At 37.0% G+C, this 21,901-nt stretch overlaps 1 protein-coding gene across 17 annotated transcripts in view; it reads left to right on the top strand.

Moving 5' to 3' along the window:
* KDM6A (lysine demethylase 6A) overlaps positions 1–20,867 on the top strand; it is a 150,648-nt gene extending 129,781 nt beyond the window's left edge. For 8 of the 17 annotated variants that reach the window (XM_068179689.1, XM_068179685.1, XM_068179693.1 and 5 more), the window contains 10 exons: positions 539–644; positions 1,370–1,575; positions 4,031–4,095; positions 4,196–4,270; positions 5,613–5,761; positions 6,724–6,838; positions 8,291–8,478; positions 9,650–9,791; positions 15,093–15,219; positions 16,173–16,673. In XM_068179689.1, the coding sequence (XP_068035790.1) occupies positions 539–644; positions 1,370–1,575; positions 4,031–4,095; positions 4,196–4,270; positions 5,613–5,761; positions 6,724–6,838; positions 8,291–8,478; positions 9,650–9,791; positions 15,093–15,219; positions 16,173–16,469 (1,470 nt within the window). In that variant the 3' untranslated portion in view covers positions 16,470–16,673. Of the gene's footprint in view, positions 1–538; positions 645–1,369; positions 1,576–4,030; positions 4,096–4,195; positions 4,271–5,612; positions 5,762–6,723; positions 6,839–8,290; positions 8,479–9,649; positions 9,792–15,092; positions 15,220–16,172; positions 16,722–18,609 lie in introns of those variants that run through there. The other 9 variants (XM_068179688.1, XM_068179696.1, XM_068179692.1 and 6 more) reach the window with 4 other exon arrangements.
* The last annotated feature ends 1,034 nt before the right edge of the window (positions 20,868–21,901 follow it).

Below are 21,901 nucleotides of genomic sequence, written 5' to 3'. Positions count from 1 at the left end.
AAGCTGGAAAGTCACCACACTGCCACAGACTGTGCAGTTGTGCCACTGTTTGGGAACTCTCTGTTGTGTTTTGTTTATTGCTAGAAATGCCTTCAGCATTCTAAAGGATTCATAGCAATTAAAAAAAAAAATCAGGAGGGAGGCTATAGCATAAAATTGAGGATATAGGTGCAGAGAAGCATAAGAAAATCAAATGAACCTTTCGGGTTAACATGAGATACACCATGAGAGTAGTCTTTTAAGGTTACTGTCAGATAAAGAAATTAAGTTCAGGAAACCTGAGTTGCAAAGCTGAAGCAGCCTGGGAATAATTCTTGCCAAGAAACAAATTACAGTAACAAATTAATTTCAGGAGTGAACCCAGCATTTACCATAGAAAGAGCTGTATGGTGTAGCTGTTCATTCCCCACAGTGTAGGGAAATGCAGAAAATTCCTGTTTTCTTTCTGTTATTTCTTTTTGTTTTACTATTCTTTCTTGTTTTACAAATAAGGAATCTAGATTGACCTGACATCTAATATTCCATTATAATTTTGCAGTTGGAAAATAAACGAGATGCTTTCTTTCCACCTTTACATCAATTTTGTACAAATCCAAACAACCCTGTTACTGTAATACGTGGCCTTGCTGGAGCGCTAAAATTAGGTAAATTTACTTCTTTTTTGTAACTTTGGGGAGGAATGAATGTTTTTTAAAGAGAAATCTCTCAGTTCTTAGAAGTGGATATTTTATTTCTATCATACTATTTTACCTGTATATTCCAAGTCGTTAGGGTAATTTGTCATATCTCAGTTTGCTGTTGTTTCTAATCTTGGTCTTTTCAAAAAAAAACCTCACCACAAATACAGCAGATTTTGTTGAGCACAGTGTGGGGAACTGAGCTGTGGATATGGAAGTTTACAGCCAGACATTTTCCTGTAAAAAACTGGATGCATGTCTTTGTGTTTAGATCTAGTGATCTATAATTTGACTGTGTGCAATATTTTGAAGTCTCTAGGTAGATAAACTCTCGCTGCTGGTAGGAAATGTGTTTTATAATGGAAGTACAGTCATTAAGCTCTGCTCTGAAAAATACTTTCATAACAATAAGTTTGAACATTGTTTGCAGATTTGTTTAGCCAAAGTATGTAAAATTTTTCTTGTAAAATAGTCCATAGCTGCCAAGTTTTTTCTAATTTTCTACTGGATACATGGAGGAAAATTTTTTGGGTGTTAATAATTAATGTTCAGGTGGGCAGTGTTGTCAAGACTTAAAGAGTAAAAATGATTTTAGAGTAAACCTTTTGATAACTTCAGGCATTTCCTGAAATTGTTTTAATTCTATTTTAACCTTCGTTTAATAATTTCATTGCATTAATTTAATTAATTAGATCTAGGACTCTTCTCTACTAAGACATTGGTAGAAGCGAATAATGAACACATAGTAGAAGTAAGGACACAGCTACTGCAGCCAGCAGATGAAAACTGGGACCCCACTGGAACAAAGAAAATCTGGCGTTGTGAAAGCAGTAGATCTCATACAACAATTGCAAAATATGCACAGTACCAGGCCTCCTCATTCCAGGAGTCTTTAAGGGTAAGTTAATTGCTACTATCTGAGTTATTCACAAACTCCATGCTGACTGGAGCCAGTTAATAATGGCTGTTGGGAAATGTGGAAACTGCTAAGGAAAAAGACACATTTCCATCAGCATGAAGAGCACAGGTAAATTTTTAAAATCTGTTTTGAATAGAGGGTCAAATAGTATATTGTTCTTCCCAAATGCTTAGTGTAAACTTCAGTTTAATAATGTAAAACTCATGGTTAATTACGTACTTCAAAAGTTTATTACTTTAAGCTTTTGTATTATAATGCCAAAATTCACATTAAAATACTTACAACTCGAGGCTTTTTTACAATTTGGATTGCTTCTAATTTCACACATTTTGAAATCAGTTTTCTTTGTTCTTCCTACTATCCAGAATTAATTTGGATGTGGCTTATTAGAAGTTTACACTAATACTAGTCTTTTGTTGGGTTCCAAACATAACAGTTCATATTTAGTTTAGAAGTTTTTAGGCTCATGTGACAGAGTGAAGTATTAGAAATAATATTTCCCCTTCCTGCCTTGGCAGAGGGGTTGGACCCCATGATTTTCAGAGGTCCCTTCCAACCCTAACTATTCTCTTACTCTGGGATTCTGTGAAATGTGATTTTATTGGTATTTTTAACATTTTTTGCTAAAGTTGTGAGCATATTCTTGAAACTGGCTATGGGCTGTCCTTGGAGGCTTATGTTACCTGGTGTTGCAAAAAGATTGGACTAAGCTAGAACTAAGACAAGAAGATAATTTTGACCAGTTGTTTGTTAGAAAATAGGGAAAAGGTCAGTGTGGGGAATTGACTATTGCAGTTTTCACTGCCTTTACACAGAAACAGGAATTATTTCAGTAAGAAGGGAAAGAGAAATTCTAAATTTAAATTTTTTGCATTAGAGGAAAGGACTAGAAACAAATTTAATTTCTAGTTGAAGAGAACGGAAGGGAATCTAGGCATAAGGCTTTGAGCTGGTACAGGATGAAGAAAAGGAAGGAATACCATGGGAAGTGGGGAGCACAGAAATCTTCTAGAACCTGGGATTTTTCTTCCTCTGCCATAGTAATAAATTTCAGTAGGATATTGGCTGAAGTCTTCTGGTGGCTGAAGGTTTCTGGTGCCCCTTGAGGTGTGGCACCAATGTTGTATTCCTGTATGTCATTCCAGAGGGGCTGGAGAACATTAACATCACTGGAATATAATATCTGTCTATATATCTGTATCTGTTTATCTATATATCTTTTTTAAAAAATTGTATATAATTTAGCACATTCCACTGAAAGCCTCAGCTTTGGATTTGCACCACAATGTGTCCCCTAGGGTGTTCTGATTATTTTTCCTTACTGTTACAAACTAGTGGTAAAAATGCAATCCATAAAATAGTTTTTAAGAGTGATGATTTTCATTTTTCCCCTGGAAATTAGAAAGACACTGTGAATGTGTCCTTTGCCTAACACTGCTCTGACCTGTCCTTAGGTGACTTCCCAGTGTTTAAATGAAAGCTTTATTTCTTCTTTCTGTAGCCACAGTTCTCTTGGCTTGCCCTAAGTGATCTTTTTTCTTTATTCCTCTAACAGCTATTGCATTGCTTTTCTAACATGTCTTGCAGCATTTGATAAATCCATCATCACTAGGTTCCTTTTTGTTTCTCTTTGTCCTTCATTCAAAGGATGAATAAGACTTTCTCAGGTACACAGGGCACTTTGAGATTTAACAACAATCCCATTCAAAGCCAGAGATCTTTGGACAGAATCCAGACAGCTCCTTCTTCCTTTTTGTCTCTTTCTTTTTCCTTCTATGTCCATATACTTGCCAAAATAGAAGTCTTTAGAATAGGATTTTGAGCACAGTCTGCTAAAAAGATCAAATTGCATCATATAATATTGGTTGGATTTTTTCCACTAGCCATGGTCTCAGCTACTGCTAGTGCTAAAATAGCATATGGCTATGAAAAATTCAAAAGATTTTATATAATGGATTTTATTAAATTGGTTTCATAAATCTTAGTCATCCTAGTTTCCTGTCAGAATACCTGCTTGACTTTGCAAGGAGGTAGATGTTCTTATTTGAAAAAGTTAGCAGAATTCTTTAATAGTGGATTCCAGGTCACCCTCATAATGGAGCAAGCCAGTATACTCATTTCCAGCTTGAATGCAGGCCAGCAGAAATATTTACACTGTAGACATTTTCTGTTGTCCTGGCCTGAGTGTCATGGAATCTGCAGCCATGAAGAAATTTATTTCAGTGCATTTGACTGACTTTTTTTATCTTCTTCACAATGAAAAAATGTTGACATAAAATCTTAGACATGAATATTTCAAAGTTTGTGTCAGTATCTTGAAATAAATGTATTTATATCTCTGTGTTATCACTTTATACCTATATATTTTATATGTTCTTTTATATGTGTGTGTATGTATATATATGTGAAATCATTTCAAAATTACATTTTATAGGAGGAAAATGAGAAGAAGAGTCACCACAAGGACCACTCAGATAATGAATCCACATCTTCTGATAAGTAAGTGTGTTGTAACTCTATTCATTCTGTAGTTGGTTATATGTGCTATTTTACATCATTCCCTTTTCCCATTTGCCTGATACATTTGTTACATTTGCAGCTCTGGGAGGAGGAGAAGAGGACCTTTTAAAACAATCAAGTTTGGGACCAACATTGACCTGTCAGATGACAAGAAGTAAGTTGATTACAGTTTCTCCTGCTCACAGTGGGATTCTACAAGATGACAATCCTTCTGGAAATCCAGTCTTGTATTCTCAGACATCTGTCAGTCTGTTGATAAATTCCAGTTTCCACAATGAAATGGTTACCTTTGTCTTCAGACTGTTGTTACAAGTCCTTCTCAGGATAAAATATCTTTTCATACTGCTCTTCCCAGGATTTTTGTTTTTCCAGAAATGAGTTGAAACATCCATCAGAAAACATTCTTTCTAGTTCTCCTTCTAATCCATTCCCTTTGTTTCATTGTAAGGCTTTAAATTGTTTGCTTACTACTTTATTATTCTGACAACACCAAATTTTTAGTTTTTGCATAGAAGTTGTAAGATTAAAGGGTTTTTTCTTTTTTGTCTGAATTTTTGTTATCCTTTTTTTTTTTTTTTTTTTTTCCTTTCATTCATACTGTCATCTGTTTTCACCTTTACATAACTTTTGCTTCTATATCCAGTAACAGTGTTCAAAATATGTAGGAAAGACCAGACCAATGCTTACCTGTGGGTAAGCCATGATACCTCTCAAGAGCCTCAGAACCAAACCTGAGTATTATTTAAACCATATATCCTTCAGTGGGTAGATGAAGGTAGCTTAGAAGATATTAGAAATACTCTGAAAGCATGTTTTTATTGTCCAGTAATAATTATTTGGTTTAATTATAATATTAATAATTAATAGTCTCTGGTTAATACATACTTCCATCAAAGATCCAGCATGTCTAGGCTGTCAGTCCCACCAGCTGCAGTACAAAAATTCTGGTCTACTTCAGTCATAAGAAAAGAAGAAAAGTTTATGGTGTTTGGGGAGTAAGGATCACTTAAGGTGATGACATCTTTTGTGGCAGAGTCACTGGAAGATCAATGTGTGCATCTGTGGATGTCATTAGAGGTTGCTACAAAATTTTAGATATTGATGCCATTTTTCTATAAATGAAATTTCATCTGTAGGTGCAAACTAGTTGATAATAAACTATTACTCTGAACAAGCCATTGGGAGAGACACTTCAAATGAAGCTAGGCAAAGCTAACCTGAGGCTCACAGGGACTTGGATTTTGATACTTGAAACAGTTCTTGCAGGATCCTGGATAGATGCCAGATCTTCTGATCTGTAGTTTCAGCTTTGGCTACAAAATTATGTTTCCCCTCAACTGGCCTGTCAGGTTTGTGATTGTATTTGGAATTCTTTTCAATTTGAAAGAGTAATACAGATACCTATGCTAACAATTTTTTTGGAAATGTTTATGTTTCCCAGAATCTTCTAAGAGTTGCAAGGATTCACAGTTTGTCAATTTGCTATTTTGCTGCAGGTGGAAGTTGCAACTCCATGAACTGACAAAACTTCCTGCTTTTGTACGTGTGGTATCAGCAGGAAATCTTCTAAGCCATGTTGGTCATACCATCCTGGGCATGAACACAGTGCAGCTCTACATGAAGGTTCCAGGCAGCAGGACACCAGGTGAGTATAATCACATGAATAAAATCAGGTTCTGCTGTGGGGTGTTGGATTTAACTGCACTGCAGATTTCCTGTATCTTAAAGCATATCTAAACATGATAAATATACATATTCAATATTTTTATAGTTCCTACTTACTCTGCATGTTCAAAGCACTTACAGTGGAAATTTCTGGATTTCTGCAGTGCTAGGGAATTGCCCTGTTGACCTCTTGCATGCAAGAGTGGATTCTTTAAGGAGAAAAAGAAAGTTGGGTTTATATATATGGTCAGTATTTTTATTTTACATACCTTGGAAGTTTTTAGAGGCTTCCCAAGAGGGTCTGGTGCAATCCTAAAAACCAGAGACTTCCACTTTCTTAGATTTTTACTGTCTGAGAATAGGACTTAACCCTCCATGATGAATTGTGCTGTGTTGGGGCCCTGGACTGGAACTTGAGGAATCTGGACTAAATTACAGGGTCTGTTTTTTTCTGAAGTAGATCTTCAGAAAATTCCATTAGGGATTATGGCTCAATTTTCCAGCTGTCTAAAGAAGATAAAATACTGGGCATTTCTACATGAATCTTGAAATCTTTTTTGAAAAGATTTTTGTACTCCTTGCCTGTGCCTGAAGTCACAAAGCTTTGCACCTGACCAGGACTGTCAGGAGATAACATGAACCACAGAATCTGAGCTTTTGAAGTACTTGTTTCTAGAGGAGGGAGGAACTGCTGAAATATTGGTCAGATCCACAAGAGTGGTAGTTCTAATTTTGTATTCCACAAACTAACAAAAACAGAATTCTCATGTCTCTGGTAGCTTAACTGTGTGAAGCACCTAAATAGTGTATGTGTCATATAAAATACATAAAAATACTTAAACTATGCTCTACGTTTTTTTAGTAATTGTATCTGCATTTCCTGGCATTGTTTTGATAGAAAGGCCTTACATGAAGTGTGTTTACTTTTCTCTTAAATTTCAGGTCATCAAGAAAATAACAACTTTTGCTCAGTAAATATAAATATTGGTCCAGGTGACTGCGAATGGTTTGTTGTCCCTGAAAGCTATTGGGGTGTCATGAATGACTTCTGTGAAAAGTAAGCTGGACATGGTTTTTTTCTCTTACTTTTATCAATTTTTTTGTGCCTGTCTCAGACCTGAGGTTGTTCTAAGGGGACATTATTTTATGGGTTTTCCATGTAGTCAGAAAAGTCTTTTAAAAGAAGGTCAAAATGCAAAATCTGGAGTTCCTACAAAATACCACATTTGTACAATATACAGAAACTTGGGTTGCCTGTGACAAAAGCAAAAGCAGAATTCTCTTGTCTGAAGCAAATAGAAAGTCACTGGTATTTTGGTATGTTTTCTTGTTGCATTTAGAGTGAAAGCTTAATTTGCTCAGGTCCAGGAGGTGCCATGGCAGGCTTTGCTTAGACTTACATATTTGTAACTCCCTGGAAAAGCTGAAATACCCTGAGCATTGGGAACTACTCAGCCGGCTCAAAGATTAGGATTTCTCTGCTGTGCTTTGTATAGGGTGGTTTTAAAAACAAACAGAATGACACTTATTTGTACATGAACACACAAAAAAAGAGGGAGCATCAGTTGTGTCCCCTAATCATGCCAGTACTCAAACAGGAGCCTCTGACGTTGATTGTATGGGAGAAAGTTTTTCTTACTCAGTTGAGACTGGATTAAGCTCTTGACTTCAGAACTTTTCAGAACTTCTTTGGAAGTTCTTCTTTCAAAAGAAGAACTTTTCTTCTTGCATGTCACTGCCCTTCTGAGGCTGACAGAGAAACTGAGAGCTTGGTAACCTCACACAATGTCTGCAGTGCCTCTACAAAGGCACTTGATTGTCACTGAAAACTGTGCATTGCAAATAATCTCTCATGGTGCAGTGTAAAAGCAGTGTAATATTGAGATAAGGATGGGAGAGGAGTGTGGATTTTGCATAACCATAGGGGAAGACTTCATAGTTAGGAAATCCATATGGAGGTGTTTTTCCATGCTCATCAGGAGGGTCAGCATTTCTTGGCTGGTAGCACAGACCCATGGATCACAGTTAAAGTGTTGCCAGGAGGTTGCTTGTTGTGTGGGCAAGCTGCACATGCACACACAGACAGCGTGAGTACATGTTCAGAACAGAAAACATCCTTGGGACCTGCTGTGGTCTGTACAGGAGGTCAGGCAGTGATGGAAAAAGCTGCACTGGCCACCAGTGCCACACTGGATCTGACCAAGGGTTGGTCTGCCTCAGCATCAATAAAATACTGGGAAACTTAAAGGAAGATAGAACTTAACTGGAAGCTATAAACTGACTTCACATGGGAAAGTGTTCTAATGTATTGCAGATGTGAAATGTGGAATTATGATCAGGAATTTTACAGATGGCAACTTTCCTTTTGGCTACTGTTTGTGGGTCACTGGTTAGCTGCAGCAAATATTCATGGTGATGGTCATTTTTCACAGGTATCAGGCATTGAAGTATCTGCCGCTAACATGTCCATTGGGAAATGCTGAAGACTTTATCTTTCCTCTTCTTTCAGGAACAATATGAATTTCCTAATGGGATCTTGGTGGCCAAACTTGGAAGATTTGTATGAAGCCAATGTCCCAGTTTATAGATTTATTCAAAGACCAGGGGATTTGGTGTGGATAAATGCCGGCACTGTTCACTGGGTTCAGGCTATTGGCTGGTGCAACAACATTGCGTGGAACGTTGGCCCTCTCACAGGTATGTGTGAGCAGTGCCTGAGCTGAACTCTGTGTAGGTAATATTACACTGCACATGGCATAGAACCTGCCAGTTCTTACTGGTTTTCCATGCTTTACTAGATGAAAAAACCCCAGTGTGTTGTATTTTTAAAATATGATGTGTTGAAGCTTTAAAGAATTCCATTGTAAGAGGAAGAGAAAGCAGCAAGAATGCAGTCTTGGCATTCATGCTTTGAATGGGCTTGTAGAAGTAAAATGTGTTTGTTAATTTATGTACTGGCTTCTTAGGCCATTTCTTAACTTTTTCTCCCAAATTTGTTCTATCCAGCAAACTGCACTGTGGATTTCATACAAATTTAAGGACTAGTCCTCTAATATTGGTGGGAGAGTGGGTACCTAATATCTCTTTGGTGAGAGCATCAGGAAATGCAAACAGTTGTAAAATTTAGTTCATAAAAGAACATTAGGTTTCTCAGACCTACTGCTCTAGAATTACTCAGTTTTGAACCATGATCTTGGAAGGATTTTTATCTGTGAGTGTGCAAGGAAATTCTGCAGCTAAAACAAGAGTCTGTCAAGTGTTTGAAGAGAATGTACTTCCAAAAAAAAACTTCTGCTTTCTTCAGTAGTTTAAAATGTGTCTTTATATGGTGCAGTAAAGAGCGTATCTCTAGGGTTGTGTGATTGACTGAGAGACCTCTCATGTTCAGTCACAGTAAATTTTGTAAAATATTTTTAAAAGAAGGGTGGAGCGGGTAGGCTGCTTAATGAAAAAGTCTGACTCACTTCTTCTCTCAAGAAGAGATTATATACCATAGCAGTGTATGATAAATTGTAAATAGAGGGAGATGCAGACATTTCAAACCTGGATATTTTTTTTTTAATTTGGAATATTTTAAAATTTACTAATTCACCATTTTTGAAATACTGCTCCATGTTCAGCAAGGAAATCAAACACTTGTCAGTAACTTGTCTGCACAGCTATTTGTTGCTGCTGTGGTATTGTGTGTTCTTTCAGCATCATTAATACACTTTTTATGACATTTTAAAGAATGGAAATGCAGTTGGAATGAATGGCTCATTGTGAATGAAGTTTAGCTGTAAAAGATACAAATTATTATTACAAACAGAGTGATCTTGGCTGATAATTGTTCCTTCACCTGGCTGATTGCTCCTGTGTGTTTGTGCAGCCTGTCAGTACAAGCTGGCAGTGGAACGGTACGAGTGGAATAAGCTGCAGAGCGTGAAGTCCATAGTGCCCATGGTTCACCTTTCATGGAATATGGCTCGGAATATCAAGGTCTCAGATCCAAAGCTTTTCGAAATGATAAAGTAAGTGTTTGTTTAGTTGAAGATTTACTGTGCCCTTTTCCTCTTCACACATAAGTCAGTGGTTGATTTATAAATAGTTCTTTGCAAGACCTTTCTCTTCCTGGGAACCAAACCAAAATTACTTCAGATTCTGTTTTTCAAACACAACACTTATAGGTATCCCTAATTTTCTTATGTTTTATAGGATGTTACTGTGGCATAGCTTTAGAATCATCTAAGTAACTTCTTTAGTTAAATGTGCCATAGACTTAATTCAGCTGTTTACAGAAGGTTGGCTTTGATCACAGCAGCTGTTTGGAGTATGTATCATCAGAAATAGGAAAATTAGGTCATCAACCCAAATATTAGAATTGGAATATATAGTCATTTTTACAGCAAAGTTAAATTCTACATTTCTAGAACCTGTAGTTAGTGTTGTCATGTTGTCATTTGGAGCTGTCCAGTATAAATCTTTTAGATAAAGGCAAGTAGGAACTTGAGAGCCTCCTTCCCTTTGCTCTTCTGAGCAATGAATTGATTGATGTGTAAATTGATAATTGAGTTTAGTGGCATTTCTCATATGCGCATTCCAAAATGCAGCAATATTCCAGGCTTCGAGCATCTGTAGTGATTTTCTTCAAAGGGTGCAGCTTCAAGAAATGTAAATCATACTGCAGCACCATACTGAGGATGGGGAATGAATGAACATTTCAGCATATAACACAGGTTTGTCTTAAAGTGGGGGAATGAATTCCAAAGCATATTACTCATCATGAGAATCCTCTGGTAGCAGCACGCTCTGCTTTGCCTGAGTCTCTACCAAAGCACTTCTGAGCCCTTCTTAGTCTTACAAACATACTGGATCAACAAGCATTGAATCTTTTTATGATTTGCCTTGAAATGGGCTTTTAAAAAAAATGGATGAGTTAACTTTTGAAAAAAGGGGCAAAGAAGAAGAGTGTCCTTTTTTCTCCCAGTGGGGTTTTTTGGTGACATCTGAGTGCGACATCTTTTTACAGTAGAAATTTAATTTAGGCTTGAACATCTGTTGCAGAATGGTGGCATTGGGGAAATGTTAAATTTGGAAGAACTGAAAATGTTGGAAGTTGACAACAGGGAGGTTTGTAGTCGCTCTAAGGCTTGATTACAGGGTAGCATTTCTGTGTGTACATTTTCCTAAAATATAGGAGCCAGTACTCAGGGTAAATAAAGTATTTGCTGAGGGCCTGGCAGTCCTGCCCCTTCAATTAAACAATTAGTGTTCATATTCCTCATGCTAGCTGTCATAAAAAGGAGAAGAGAAATTGAGTAGCTAGAAATGAGAAACGGGAAAATGCAGGAGAGTGTGGGAGGGAGAAAGCCAAAAAGTCCATTTAAAAATACTGAATCCACAAGCTTCACTTTTATCTTTATTTATATGAAATCCATACAAAGCCCAGCAGACATCTATTGTAAAGCTCAAAGCAGTTCTGGAATGTTCTTGAAAAAATACGATTTTGGCATTTTGGCCACTTGTAATTTTGCATTTGCCATGGTTTTGGGTTTAAAAGGAGAAGAATGTGACTGAGCACAGCATCCTTCTCCAAGAGAATTGCTTAAAATGAAGAAACACAGAGGACAAAATGGTAATTTGCTGTCGTCTTGCTGGCTGACAGCAGCCCAGCTGTTTCTAGCAAGAGACTCAAACTTTAGTGTACATTACAAATAAACAGAGATGCTGAAGAACAGATAGAAATTTTGGGTGTGCATGCATTCACTTTTTGCAGTCTACTGAAACCATTTCCAGTTTACTTGGATTAAGCCTCCCCCTCTAGGTTAGTTGTCAGCCAAAACTCAAGTTCCTGCTGTGGCTGCAGTGGAGAAGAAGAGGGGATGACTAGCTCTGGTCTGTAAGATCCACTATCAGCAGACTGAGATAACTTTTTGTTATGGTCACTCCTGTAGTTATGGAATAGCAGTTCCTAGAAATCAGTATCAGCACAGCCTGGTGTCTGATCTTGGCTTTGTAAACAAACTGGAAATGCAGAAACCTTCATTAATTTCCTTGAGAGAGGGAAGCAGTTGCATAATTTTCCTGTGGGCTCCTTGTCTGCAGGAAAAACCATCTGGGATCGTGGCTGTTATCCACAGCACCTGAATTTTCTATGTACAAAATAGAGACATTTGTAAGTTATGTATATGGGAGTGTATGCATATGTATAAAAATGCTGGGAAAAATAGTCATTTTTTGATAGAGCTGGTTGAATTTCATCTTGGATAGCTGGCTCCATTGTCATCAGGAAATAAAAATAAGTGACACAGCTGTCATCTTTTTGCTGAGCATAGGTTTGTCAAAAATTGCATGTCAAAGATACGTAGTGTTATGGTAGTTTTCACTTCTGTCTCTGGGACTTCTTAGGTATCAGCATAGTACAAAAGATTAGCTCTTGGAAAATGATAAAAAGTAGCTCCTAATTCAGTTTGAAAGATAAATACAAGTATATCTTAGTGGGTTGTGTGAAAGTAACCACTGCAGAGTCAATAAACTAAAATTTGAGCATAGATATAAATATTGGGAACCAGGTTAGTGATGAAAAGAAATGGAGTAGCAGAAGAGAAGAAGTAATAGAAAGAAACTTTGCTTTTGGAAGAAATCTGATGCCTCGTTATATTTTTAGTTAATGTGCAGTTCAGTGCTGTCTTGCAAGATAAAAGAGAGCAAAACCTGAAACTTTCTCATTAGATGTTTTTTAAAGATTTGATTTTAACAGTAGAAGTGTGAGCAGGAACATAGCAGAAAAAATTATTGAAAACTTGGCTGAGGGAGGACAGCCCTCGTGAAAAGAAAAATTACCTGCAAACCTCTTAGATGGAAGCCAGAAGGACTTTTACAAATGCATCTGAGGAAGAGAAGAATTTTAGAGGTAGAATGAACATAGTAATAAAAGCTTAAAAAATTAATTCCAACGTAACTGAAATACTAAGTTCTATTACAGAAATAGTTTCAGAAATGCAAAAGAATATGACATGGGAGAAATTATTTTGCACAAAATCATGAAGTTAGGTAAAATACTTTTCAGCATCAGGGAAGATGTATTACTGGAAGGTACAAAGAGGTCGGTTCTGCATTGCCATTGGGATGGTCTCTGCACCTTTGAGAAGTTCTACTGAATATTTGAGTATTCAAATGGGTTTATCACTGTCCTTCTAGAATAAATCAGGGTTATGTCCATTTTTAATTCTCTTCTGTTGAATTTGAATTTGACTGGACATGATTTACTCATATCTTTATGCCATACCTGCAAAGACTTTGAGAGGGGGTTTGTCTAGATTTTCTTCCAGTTGAATTCTCACTATACCAGAATAAAAACTGGCCTGCAATACTAAAAGCTGACCCCATTGAACTTGCACACTGTCACTTTGCTAGGAACCTTTTTGGCTTTTGTAAGGCTTCCCAGACTTCAGGAAATTGTGCTGCATATTCACAGTTTGTATCTTTTCTCTCATATTTAAATGCATGAAATAGTTAAAATTTACATTTTCAAGGTCCATTACTTGGACCTGAATTTTATCCAAGGAGGGAGAGTTCACCTTCAAGCTATTGTTTTCTGCTTTGTTTGCAAATTTGGCAAACATTGTAGCAGTGGGTTACATTCTGGGCAGGTTTTTTTTCACAACTGTAGCTTTGAAAATAACACTTTGGAAAGTCTTTGGAAGTCAGGAGTGGAGAACAATGGTGGCAGGTGTGCAGGTGTACTTGCAATTGCTCTTTGGGATGCCCAGAGACTTTTCCAGGTAACAACAGAAGAGAAGAATGGTACCTTTTAAGTTTATTTAAAATAATCAGGCTGTATTGTATAAACGAATGCTTTTCCAAAATTACTGAGCTTGTCAGGAGCACAATAACCTAACAGTCAAATGAATTAATACTTCATCTATCACCTATGGTTAGCCTTAACATCATAACTCACATTCACATCAAACTTCAAAAGAGTTAAAGGAGTTACAGCTTAATGAGCTGCATAATTTTCTTGAAATTGGGTACATGAAAATAAGATGTTGAACAGTGAAACACACTTTCAGTTTTGTGTTACCCTTACAGTGAGGGTGTTAGTGAAGCCATAGTGAAACCACTGTTTTTAGTGAAGATGAACAGTATGAGTGTAAAACAAAAGGAGAGTATTTCAGAATCCTGAGATTCTACCAACTACTTGGAAGCACATGAAAGAAATGTGATGGTTTTTTTTTTTTTTAAATAAAGAATGTATGTATTACATGTCTCAAGCTCTAATGGGAGAAGGTTCAAGTTAAAAACACTTGATAGAACTCTTGAGCACTTCATTTTCTGTCCAATGTTTGTTTTTACCCTTAATTTTTTTCAATCTTCCTTCTGCTTCTAATGAGCATGTAACAGAACCACCCTGTGGAGGAGAAAATTGAAGGCTGCAAAAGCTGCAGCTCAAATAAATAGGGTAGCTGAGAGCTAAAATTATTGTAAATAACATTGTAATTTAGAAATTCAGTGACCTATTTTGCCAGCTTTTTTTAAAGAACATACGTAGCTCATAAAATGCTGGAAAACAAGTTACATTTTCTTATAAGGAAGAGAACTGTATAAAATTGTGATGTAAAATTTTTTAGGTATTTTTTACCTTTACAGTGGGTATGACAGGGAAATGTGGGTTTTAAGTAGACATTTCAACAGTTATTCTCTTCATTCATAAAATAAGTGCTAGAAATATTTTTTGTGTCAATTTTTTTTTTTTTTCTTAATACCAACCTGTCTGTTCTTTTTCCTTCTGCCTGGGAGAAGATACATGTTCATAAATTCTATACCCACTGTGTATAAAGTGATTCCTGGCAGAATTTGGAGTTTGAGAAAATTCGGGATAATAAAGTTTAATACTGCCAAGAAAGTAACAGGAGTTTTAGGATGTTAAAAGAGTCCTTTGGATTAGGCTATGGTCACACAAAGTGTAAACAGCTATGCTGAACTTGGCAGTTCAAACTAACTTTTTGCTGACAAAATTATGGTTCAAAATGAAATACGTGAATTGCTTTTGAAAACGCATTGTTCTGTTGTACTTAAAAGAGCATTCATGTGTTTCAGTCAAAAATGAAGGGTGCAGCGTGTTTGCAGGGCAAGGGGCAGTCCTGAAAGAAGTCCATAAGCCAAGGTCTGACTTCACCCTAAGCCATGAGTCCAGTGATTGATTCTAGGCAGCTGTTTCTGAAATCCCAGAGGAAGAGCAAGCTCCAAGTACAGGGAAGAAACTGAAGCCTTCTTGAGTTTTGCCATCCAGTTGAACGTTGAACTGAACACACAACTGCTTTTGGTTGCAGGTACTGCCTGTTAAGAACTCTCAAACAGTGTCAGACACTGAGGGAAGCTCTGATTGCTGCAGGAAAGGAGATTGTCTGGCATGGACGAGCAAAGGATGAGCCAGCTCATTACTGTAGCATTTGTGAGGTCAGTAAAAATGTGTTGGGTCATCTACTCTTGTAATATTTGTTCAAATTTTGCCCTGTCTTTTGTTGTTGGTGATGTTTAAATTTTGCCTCTAAGCTGCGGCATCTGCTCTGTGCTATAAGCACATCTGTGTGATGCAGTACTGCCTCCCAGGAGCTCATCCAGATGTTTTTCTAGACATGGCTGTGTTTTGCTGAAGGCTCTCCCACAGCACTACTACACTTTTTTTTTTTTTCACTAGGTCAATTTTCAATTCTCAATTATTATAAAATGTTGTTATCCCTTCATGCATAAAATTTGATCTGCTAAGCTTCATTTTAAAGGAATATTGGTCTTCGTTTCAGAAGTCACCAACACACCCAGAAGAGGGAGAACTTAAGTCCTTTTTTCCTGCAGGATATACCTTTTTTCTGAATTTTTTCATTCTACTTACTGTTAATAGCTGGATAATAGCTGGATAATAGTTAGATAATAGTTGGATAATATTGGATAATAGTTTTCATGAAGCTTAAAAGAAAATAACATTTTCCTACCTCCTGAAAATGAGTTTCTAGTTATCCTCTGATGGAGCCTCTTGGGCAGGATGAGCAGGTGGCTCAGTAGTAAGGAAATAACTAACAAACGTCTTTAGCAGACAGTAAAAAGGAAAAATAAGTATAATTTTTTGAAATCATCACCTTACTATTCAGCAAATGAATCCTGCTTCAGTACTGACCCAAAGCTTTCCCGTGGTGCTGTTCATGCAGACATCCTAAGTGTAATATTAGTGATTTTACACTGCTTCACTTCTCTGCCCAAGCCTTAGGAGAATAGATTTCCCCTGAACAAATCTAATTTTTCTCTTTGCGTGCACAGGGTAAGCTTGTAAATCCTGAAGAAAACGCCGTTTTCATGGTTTTAAGTTTTTAAAAAATGAAATTGTAACGCTTGGCTTTCTGTTTCCTGTCTAATAGGTGGAAGTCTTTGATCTGCTTTTTGTCACTAGTGAGAGCAATTCTCGAAAGACCTATGTTGTACATTGCCAAGACTGTGCACGAAAGATAAGCACGAACCTGGAAAACTTTGTGGTGCTAGAACAGTACAAAATGGAGGACTTGATGCAAGTCTATGATCAATTTACATTAGTAAGTCAAATTAATAAGTGGGTGCATAAATACATTATTTGTAAAGCAGTGGTAGACTGTCTTGGTGCTCCGTTGTACGAGTACCATGGACTTTCTGATTCAAATGGAGGTTTGGGTTGTGTGTGATATTTGCAGAACAAAACCTGAAGAGTCAGAATTGTGTGAAATACTACAGTAACTTACTGCAGAACATAACCACTGAGTTTTCAGGAAAAGTATGATGTTACAATTCATAAAGTTGTGGCTTTAAAAATCCAATAGAGATCACCTGAAGACCATAACTGGATCAGATGGAGATGGGAAGAATCAGGACAGTGAAGCTTGGAGAAACTAGCACCAGGTTCAAGAGCATCTCTAATACATTGGTTGTGGTATGAAGTCAGTATAGCAGCAGAGCATCCTATGCACTCAGACCCTTCCTTCCCCTTCCCCACCCATCCCCTCCCAAATCAGCACTGTCCTTCTGCTTAGCAAGTGGATGCTCTCAAACAGTTCTGTCTCTTGGCTTGGGGCCTCCTTTGCATTTCAATTTAAAGCAAAAAGCCTCTTTGCCATTATAGCTCTGTGCTATATATGGCAGCCTGCTGCTTTGAACTGCGTCAGCACAACTGTCCTAACATTTCACCCAGGTTTCATTGTTCCAGGCAAAGATGGCTTTTTTGTAACCACAATGAAAGCGATGCTGGATGTATTTATAAGCCTTGGCTTTCTGTCGAAGGAGACAAACATTGGACTAAGTGTTATGGGAATTTCATGTTGGATTTAATATGACAGCCCAGTAAGGGCTGTGCCTTTTGATTCATTTCCAGGTGCTGCAGAAAATGTGTGTTTAGTTATTTAATGTATTGGTAGCATGCCAAGTTGTGACCTTCTGAGTTAAGGCCTCAAAGTTTGTCAGTAGAGGCTGGCGAGTGTGTTGGGACCATGTCCTCTGAATTTAATTCTCTTCATTAGTCCCACAGAGCCTGGGTTGGTTAAACTTCAGTTCATGCTTCTAGAAGGTCACTGTCATTATAGTTTGTGAAATGCTGCAATTTCAAAGTGATGATCTGTTACAGAAAAACATACAAATAAACACCTGTTCTCAGATACTTCATCCAGTTGAGTGGAAATGGGGAAGAATGTTTCTGTATGGAGATGAGAGGGAGGGAGGGATGTTTTGTTGTCTGTGCTTATACATTATATAGGTTACAAGTGATGATACTGTCTCTAGAACAAGGGTTCTCAACCTGCAATTAGCTCCTTCCCCCACCAAAACCTAAGGCTGGGGCCCTAAAGGACATTGATAATTGTTCTTCTAGGAAGTTGCTGTGCCATTCATTTCTTTCAAAGGGGATACACGCTCAGTTGGGAAGAGTCATAGCCCAGAAGTGACATCTGTCAGATGTAGGAGGAGAGTTAAGGTTTTTTGTAAATCACAGGATGAAGATAATCTCAACTGGCAAAGGTGAATTAGGCCAAAGAGAGACTGGGGTAAAGTGCCAGGAGCAGACATAGGGATGAGCCATGTTAGAGTTCCATAGCTGGGTACTCTGATATGATCTAAAGTGTCTTTAACTACTGGGAGGAGCTTTTTGAAGGGGTTCCACAGATAGCAGGAAAAGAAAAGGAAATGCCATCAGAAACTCAGTACTTTGATGGAAGGCCACAAAGTGCAATACTGGGAAGCAGTTAGGTCATTTTCTGGATCACGTCTCCTGGCAGGAACAAGACACCTCACTTCTTTCTTGAGGCACTTAGTCCCCATGTCAGAGAATGTGAGACCCTTTCCACAGAATATCTTAACCTCAGGGGGGTATGTTACTGCTCAGGTAGAGGGGAGGAGGGCAGATGAAGCCCTCAAAGACTTTGGAGAGCCACAAGTGGACCATCTCCCTATTGGTGAACAGGTTGAGAATCCCTGTTTCAGATTGTATACAGATATATCTACACTGAGGCCACATGGAGCTCTTTGCTGCCACAGTGGGTCTTGTGGCTGCTCACATCATATTAACACAGACATCCCCACAGAATACTCCAGTCTGCACTACAGGCAAAATCCTAATGCAGAATGTTCATAAAATACGTGTTGTCTTTCAGTAAAGTGGAAAAAACGTGCCACTCTTCTCTCAAAAAAGTCCTGAAGTGTAAAAAGGATAGCGTGTGTGACTTTTGAACTCTCATGGTTACAGTTTGTACAGAACTCCTGTACAGTTTGTACAGGTCTTAGTTAAACACAGAGTTTTGCACCCTTGTAGAAAAGGTAATTTAATGTTTTCTCTTTCAGGCTCCTCCATTGCCATCCTCCTCATCTTGACATTTTTTCATGGACATTAAATGAAAACTTTTCTGATATTCAGGAAGTGACCCAGTTCTGCACCACTGATTTTTGTAGCTATCCCGTAAGGCTGCTGGCTGAAAGCTGTGTCTATGCAACCTTCCAAGTGCGGAGTGTCAACCAACTGGACAGGAGAGAGCACTGCCTCCTACTCCAGAACTCAAAACAAATAAAGCTCATCCAGCTGTACTTCAAAAAAATAATTCCATGTTTTGTATATATCTGACAAAACTGGCAACATTATACAGACTACTGACTTGAAGACCACCTCTTTTGTATTTCTCTGTTTCTGGGCTGATGAGTTGGTTTCATCCATTTTTCCCCCTTCAGAATTTCCCTTGGAAAAAGTACTAGCTTAGCTGGTCATTTCTTTGTAAGGTAGTTAGAAATTTTAAGTCTTTCTTTGGGCAACTTTTTTTTCTTTTTTTTTCTTTTTTTTTTTTTTTTAATGTGAAGAGTTAGGTGATATAAATTTTTTACTGCTTTTATGTTTTTCTGTCTTGTTTTGAAACCATGACGGTTACACTTTTGGTTCCTAAATAAAATTTAAAACAATTAACAGCCAAGTCACAAAGATAAATGGGTTGCACATAGACTAAGGAATAAACTTCAGATTTGTGATTTTTGTTTCTAATCTTGATGTAAATTTACACTATTTATAAATACATATTTATTGCTTGAAAATATTTGTGAATGGAATGCTGTTATTTTTTCCAGATTACCTGCCATTGAAATTTTAAGGAGTTCTGTAATTTCAAACACTACTCCTATTACATTTTCTATATGTAAATAAAACTGCTTAGCATTGTACAGAAACTTTTATTAAAATTGTTTAATGTTTAAAGTTTTTCTATTGTTTGAGTTTTAAAAAGATTTTATGTACAGTGCCCAGTTTTTGTTCTTTTTTGAATCTGATTATATATATTTTATATATACTCTTGTGCTTGTGTATATATATAATATATATAGAAACTCAAATATAAATATGTGTATAAAGATTTAGAGACTAAATTTTTCTCGTTTTAAGTTTTACATCTATGGTAGATTTGAGGTGTCTACTGTAAAGTATTGCTTACAAAAGTATGATTATTTTTAAAGAAATATATGGTATGTATCCTCAAGACATAGAATGACCTTCAGACTGGTTTATTGTTAAATTGCACTTTTTGCAATAACAGACCAATAAATAGTTGCTGCCAAAATGTAGTAGTAGAAAATAAGTAACGGCTACATTTTAAAGCTCTTGAAGAAAATACCAACTTTGACAGGAAGTTTGGCACTAGTTTTAGAGGAGGAATGAAGAAGATTGAGTTTTGGTGGGGATGTTCTCTAGATTTCAACCAAATTGCAACTTATATATTACATTATGTTCTATTAACAATTTTAAAAGTTAAGACTGAATCATCTTGGCGTCATTGTTGACCCCTAAAAAAGACGTTGTTTTGTGGTATTCTATTGTATTTTCACATATTTTGTAATACGAATTCACTGGTAAATTTTTGAAGCACTAGGTTTATTTAGGACAAGTTTATAATATATCATTGTAACAGTTTGCAGTTTTAATGATGGTATTTATTTTAAGTTGCTCCTTTCTCATTAGCTTCTTGAAAATGCATTAAATCTAAATTTCAAAATTGATAGCTTTCTTATCGATCAGAGTTGACTGATGCGGAAGGTTCTGCATCGAACAGTTTCTCATAATTTCTCATTAGTGGGGTATGTTAGTGGTTGCATTGTTAAATTTTTTGTAATCAGTGTGAAGTGTTACAGGCACAGAGCATGCGGATAGTTCCTTTTGAACAAAAAGAATCGCCTCTTATGTTGTAGCTTCAAACGAAGGGTGTTTCAATGAAGAATCAGCACAGTTTATCTAACGCTGTTACAACAGTTTAACCACAGGTAGAGCTGACTTTCTTGCTAGTTCTTACTAGTTGGACAAAAGGGTGTAGAGATTAAAGAAAAACGTAAAAAAATGTTCTTGCCAGCAAAATTATCAACTAGCAGTTAGGAAGCCAGTATTTGCAGTTCTGTAAAGGTGTAAGTCTCAGCTCTTGATAACAAACTCTACAAATCCTTCTTTTTTTTTTTTACTTATGTATTTTATGCAGTCATAAATATTGTAATCTTGACAAACCATGCTGCAACTGAAAAGCTACTCCTTTAAAGTAGTCTTAAACCCAAATAAAAGCAAGATACACTTACCTCAACTAATGGTAAACAAAAGGTCCTCATTTCTCAGTGCTGTAAAAGAACATTGCTAATTAGGGAAACAGCTACTGTGCGCTAACCAGAAGGGCTTTGTACCTTTCCTCCCCCTTGGAAAAGAGGATATGGCATTACCAAGGAAGAATATTCATATTTTGCCAATGAGCAAGTAGACCAAAACAGTAGAGCATCAGGCAGCATTCCTTGTGCTGTGGGAAGGGTTGTCATGAATTGGAATTGCTGCAGGGCTTTAATATTTTGCAGTTTCCACACTTCTTAATCACACTCTGCTCCCAAGCGCTGGACAGTTTGGATCTATAAGCTGCTATGATTTAGAATGCTTTTGTTTCACTTTATTAAAAAAGCACAAGTTAATATTTCGTCAGTTGTACTTCTTAAGAAGCACTTTCTGCTTCTTCAGTTACGAAGCACATGATGCCAAGTGAAGCATTTGTAATCTGGGTGTTTCCAAGCATTAGGAGTTGGGCAGGGTGGGGGGAGGCTGGAGTCTGGAGCTGAACTTTCCAAGGAATCTTGGTCTTGGGGCCTTTCAGCTCCACAGCTGAGCCCTACTGCAAGTGATTCTGATCTGCTTGTAGCTACTAATTGTAGTAATAGTCAGATTTAAGATGAAAATGGCTAAAGATGTGGCATTTGTTGCAAGAGTTTTCATTAAGTTACAGGCTGAGAGAAAAATGATACTGCTACAAAATGGATAAAGCAAGAGATAAAAATAGGTGTTTAAAAAAATAAAGTTGAATTACAGATAAGAAGGAATTAGAAAGTAAGAGCAACATTTGCTACTGAGTTGTGGGTCTGAGAACTGTCCTTGAGGAGCTTGACAAAAAGGGGTCCTTAAATGAGGAAATAGTGGTGTGTTTCTGAGCTTAATTAAGTCCTTCCATAAATATATTCAACAGCATTTGATTTTAAAGCTTTCTTCTGGATACATAACTTGGGAGCAGTTTATCTTTGCTTCTTTTGAGAAGTCCTACCAGTGGATACAGTTTGGAAGTAGTGATGTTGGTATCTGTAT

This window comes from Anomalospiza imberbis, chromosome 2 (genome assembly GCF_031753505.1).
Source record: "Anomalospiza imberbis isolate Cuckoo-Finch-1a 21T00152 chromosome 2, ASM3175350v1, whole genome shotgun sequence".
Taxonomy (NCBI): domain Eukaryota; kingdom Metazoa; phylum Chordata; class Aves; order Passeriformes; family Viduidae; genus Anomalospiza; species Anomalospiza imberbis.
Note: the sequence above shows the minus strand (reverse complement) of the source record. Positions and strands in the feature narration are given on the sequence as shown.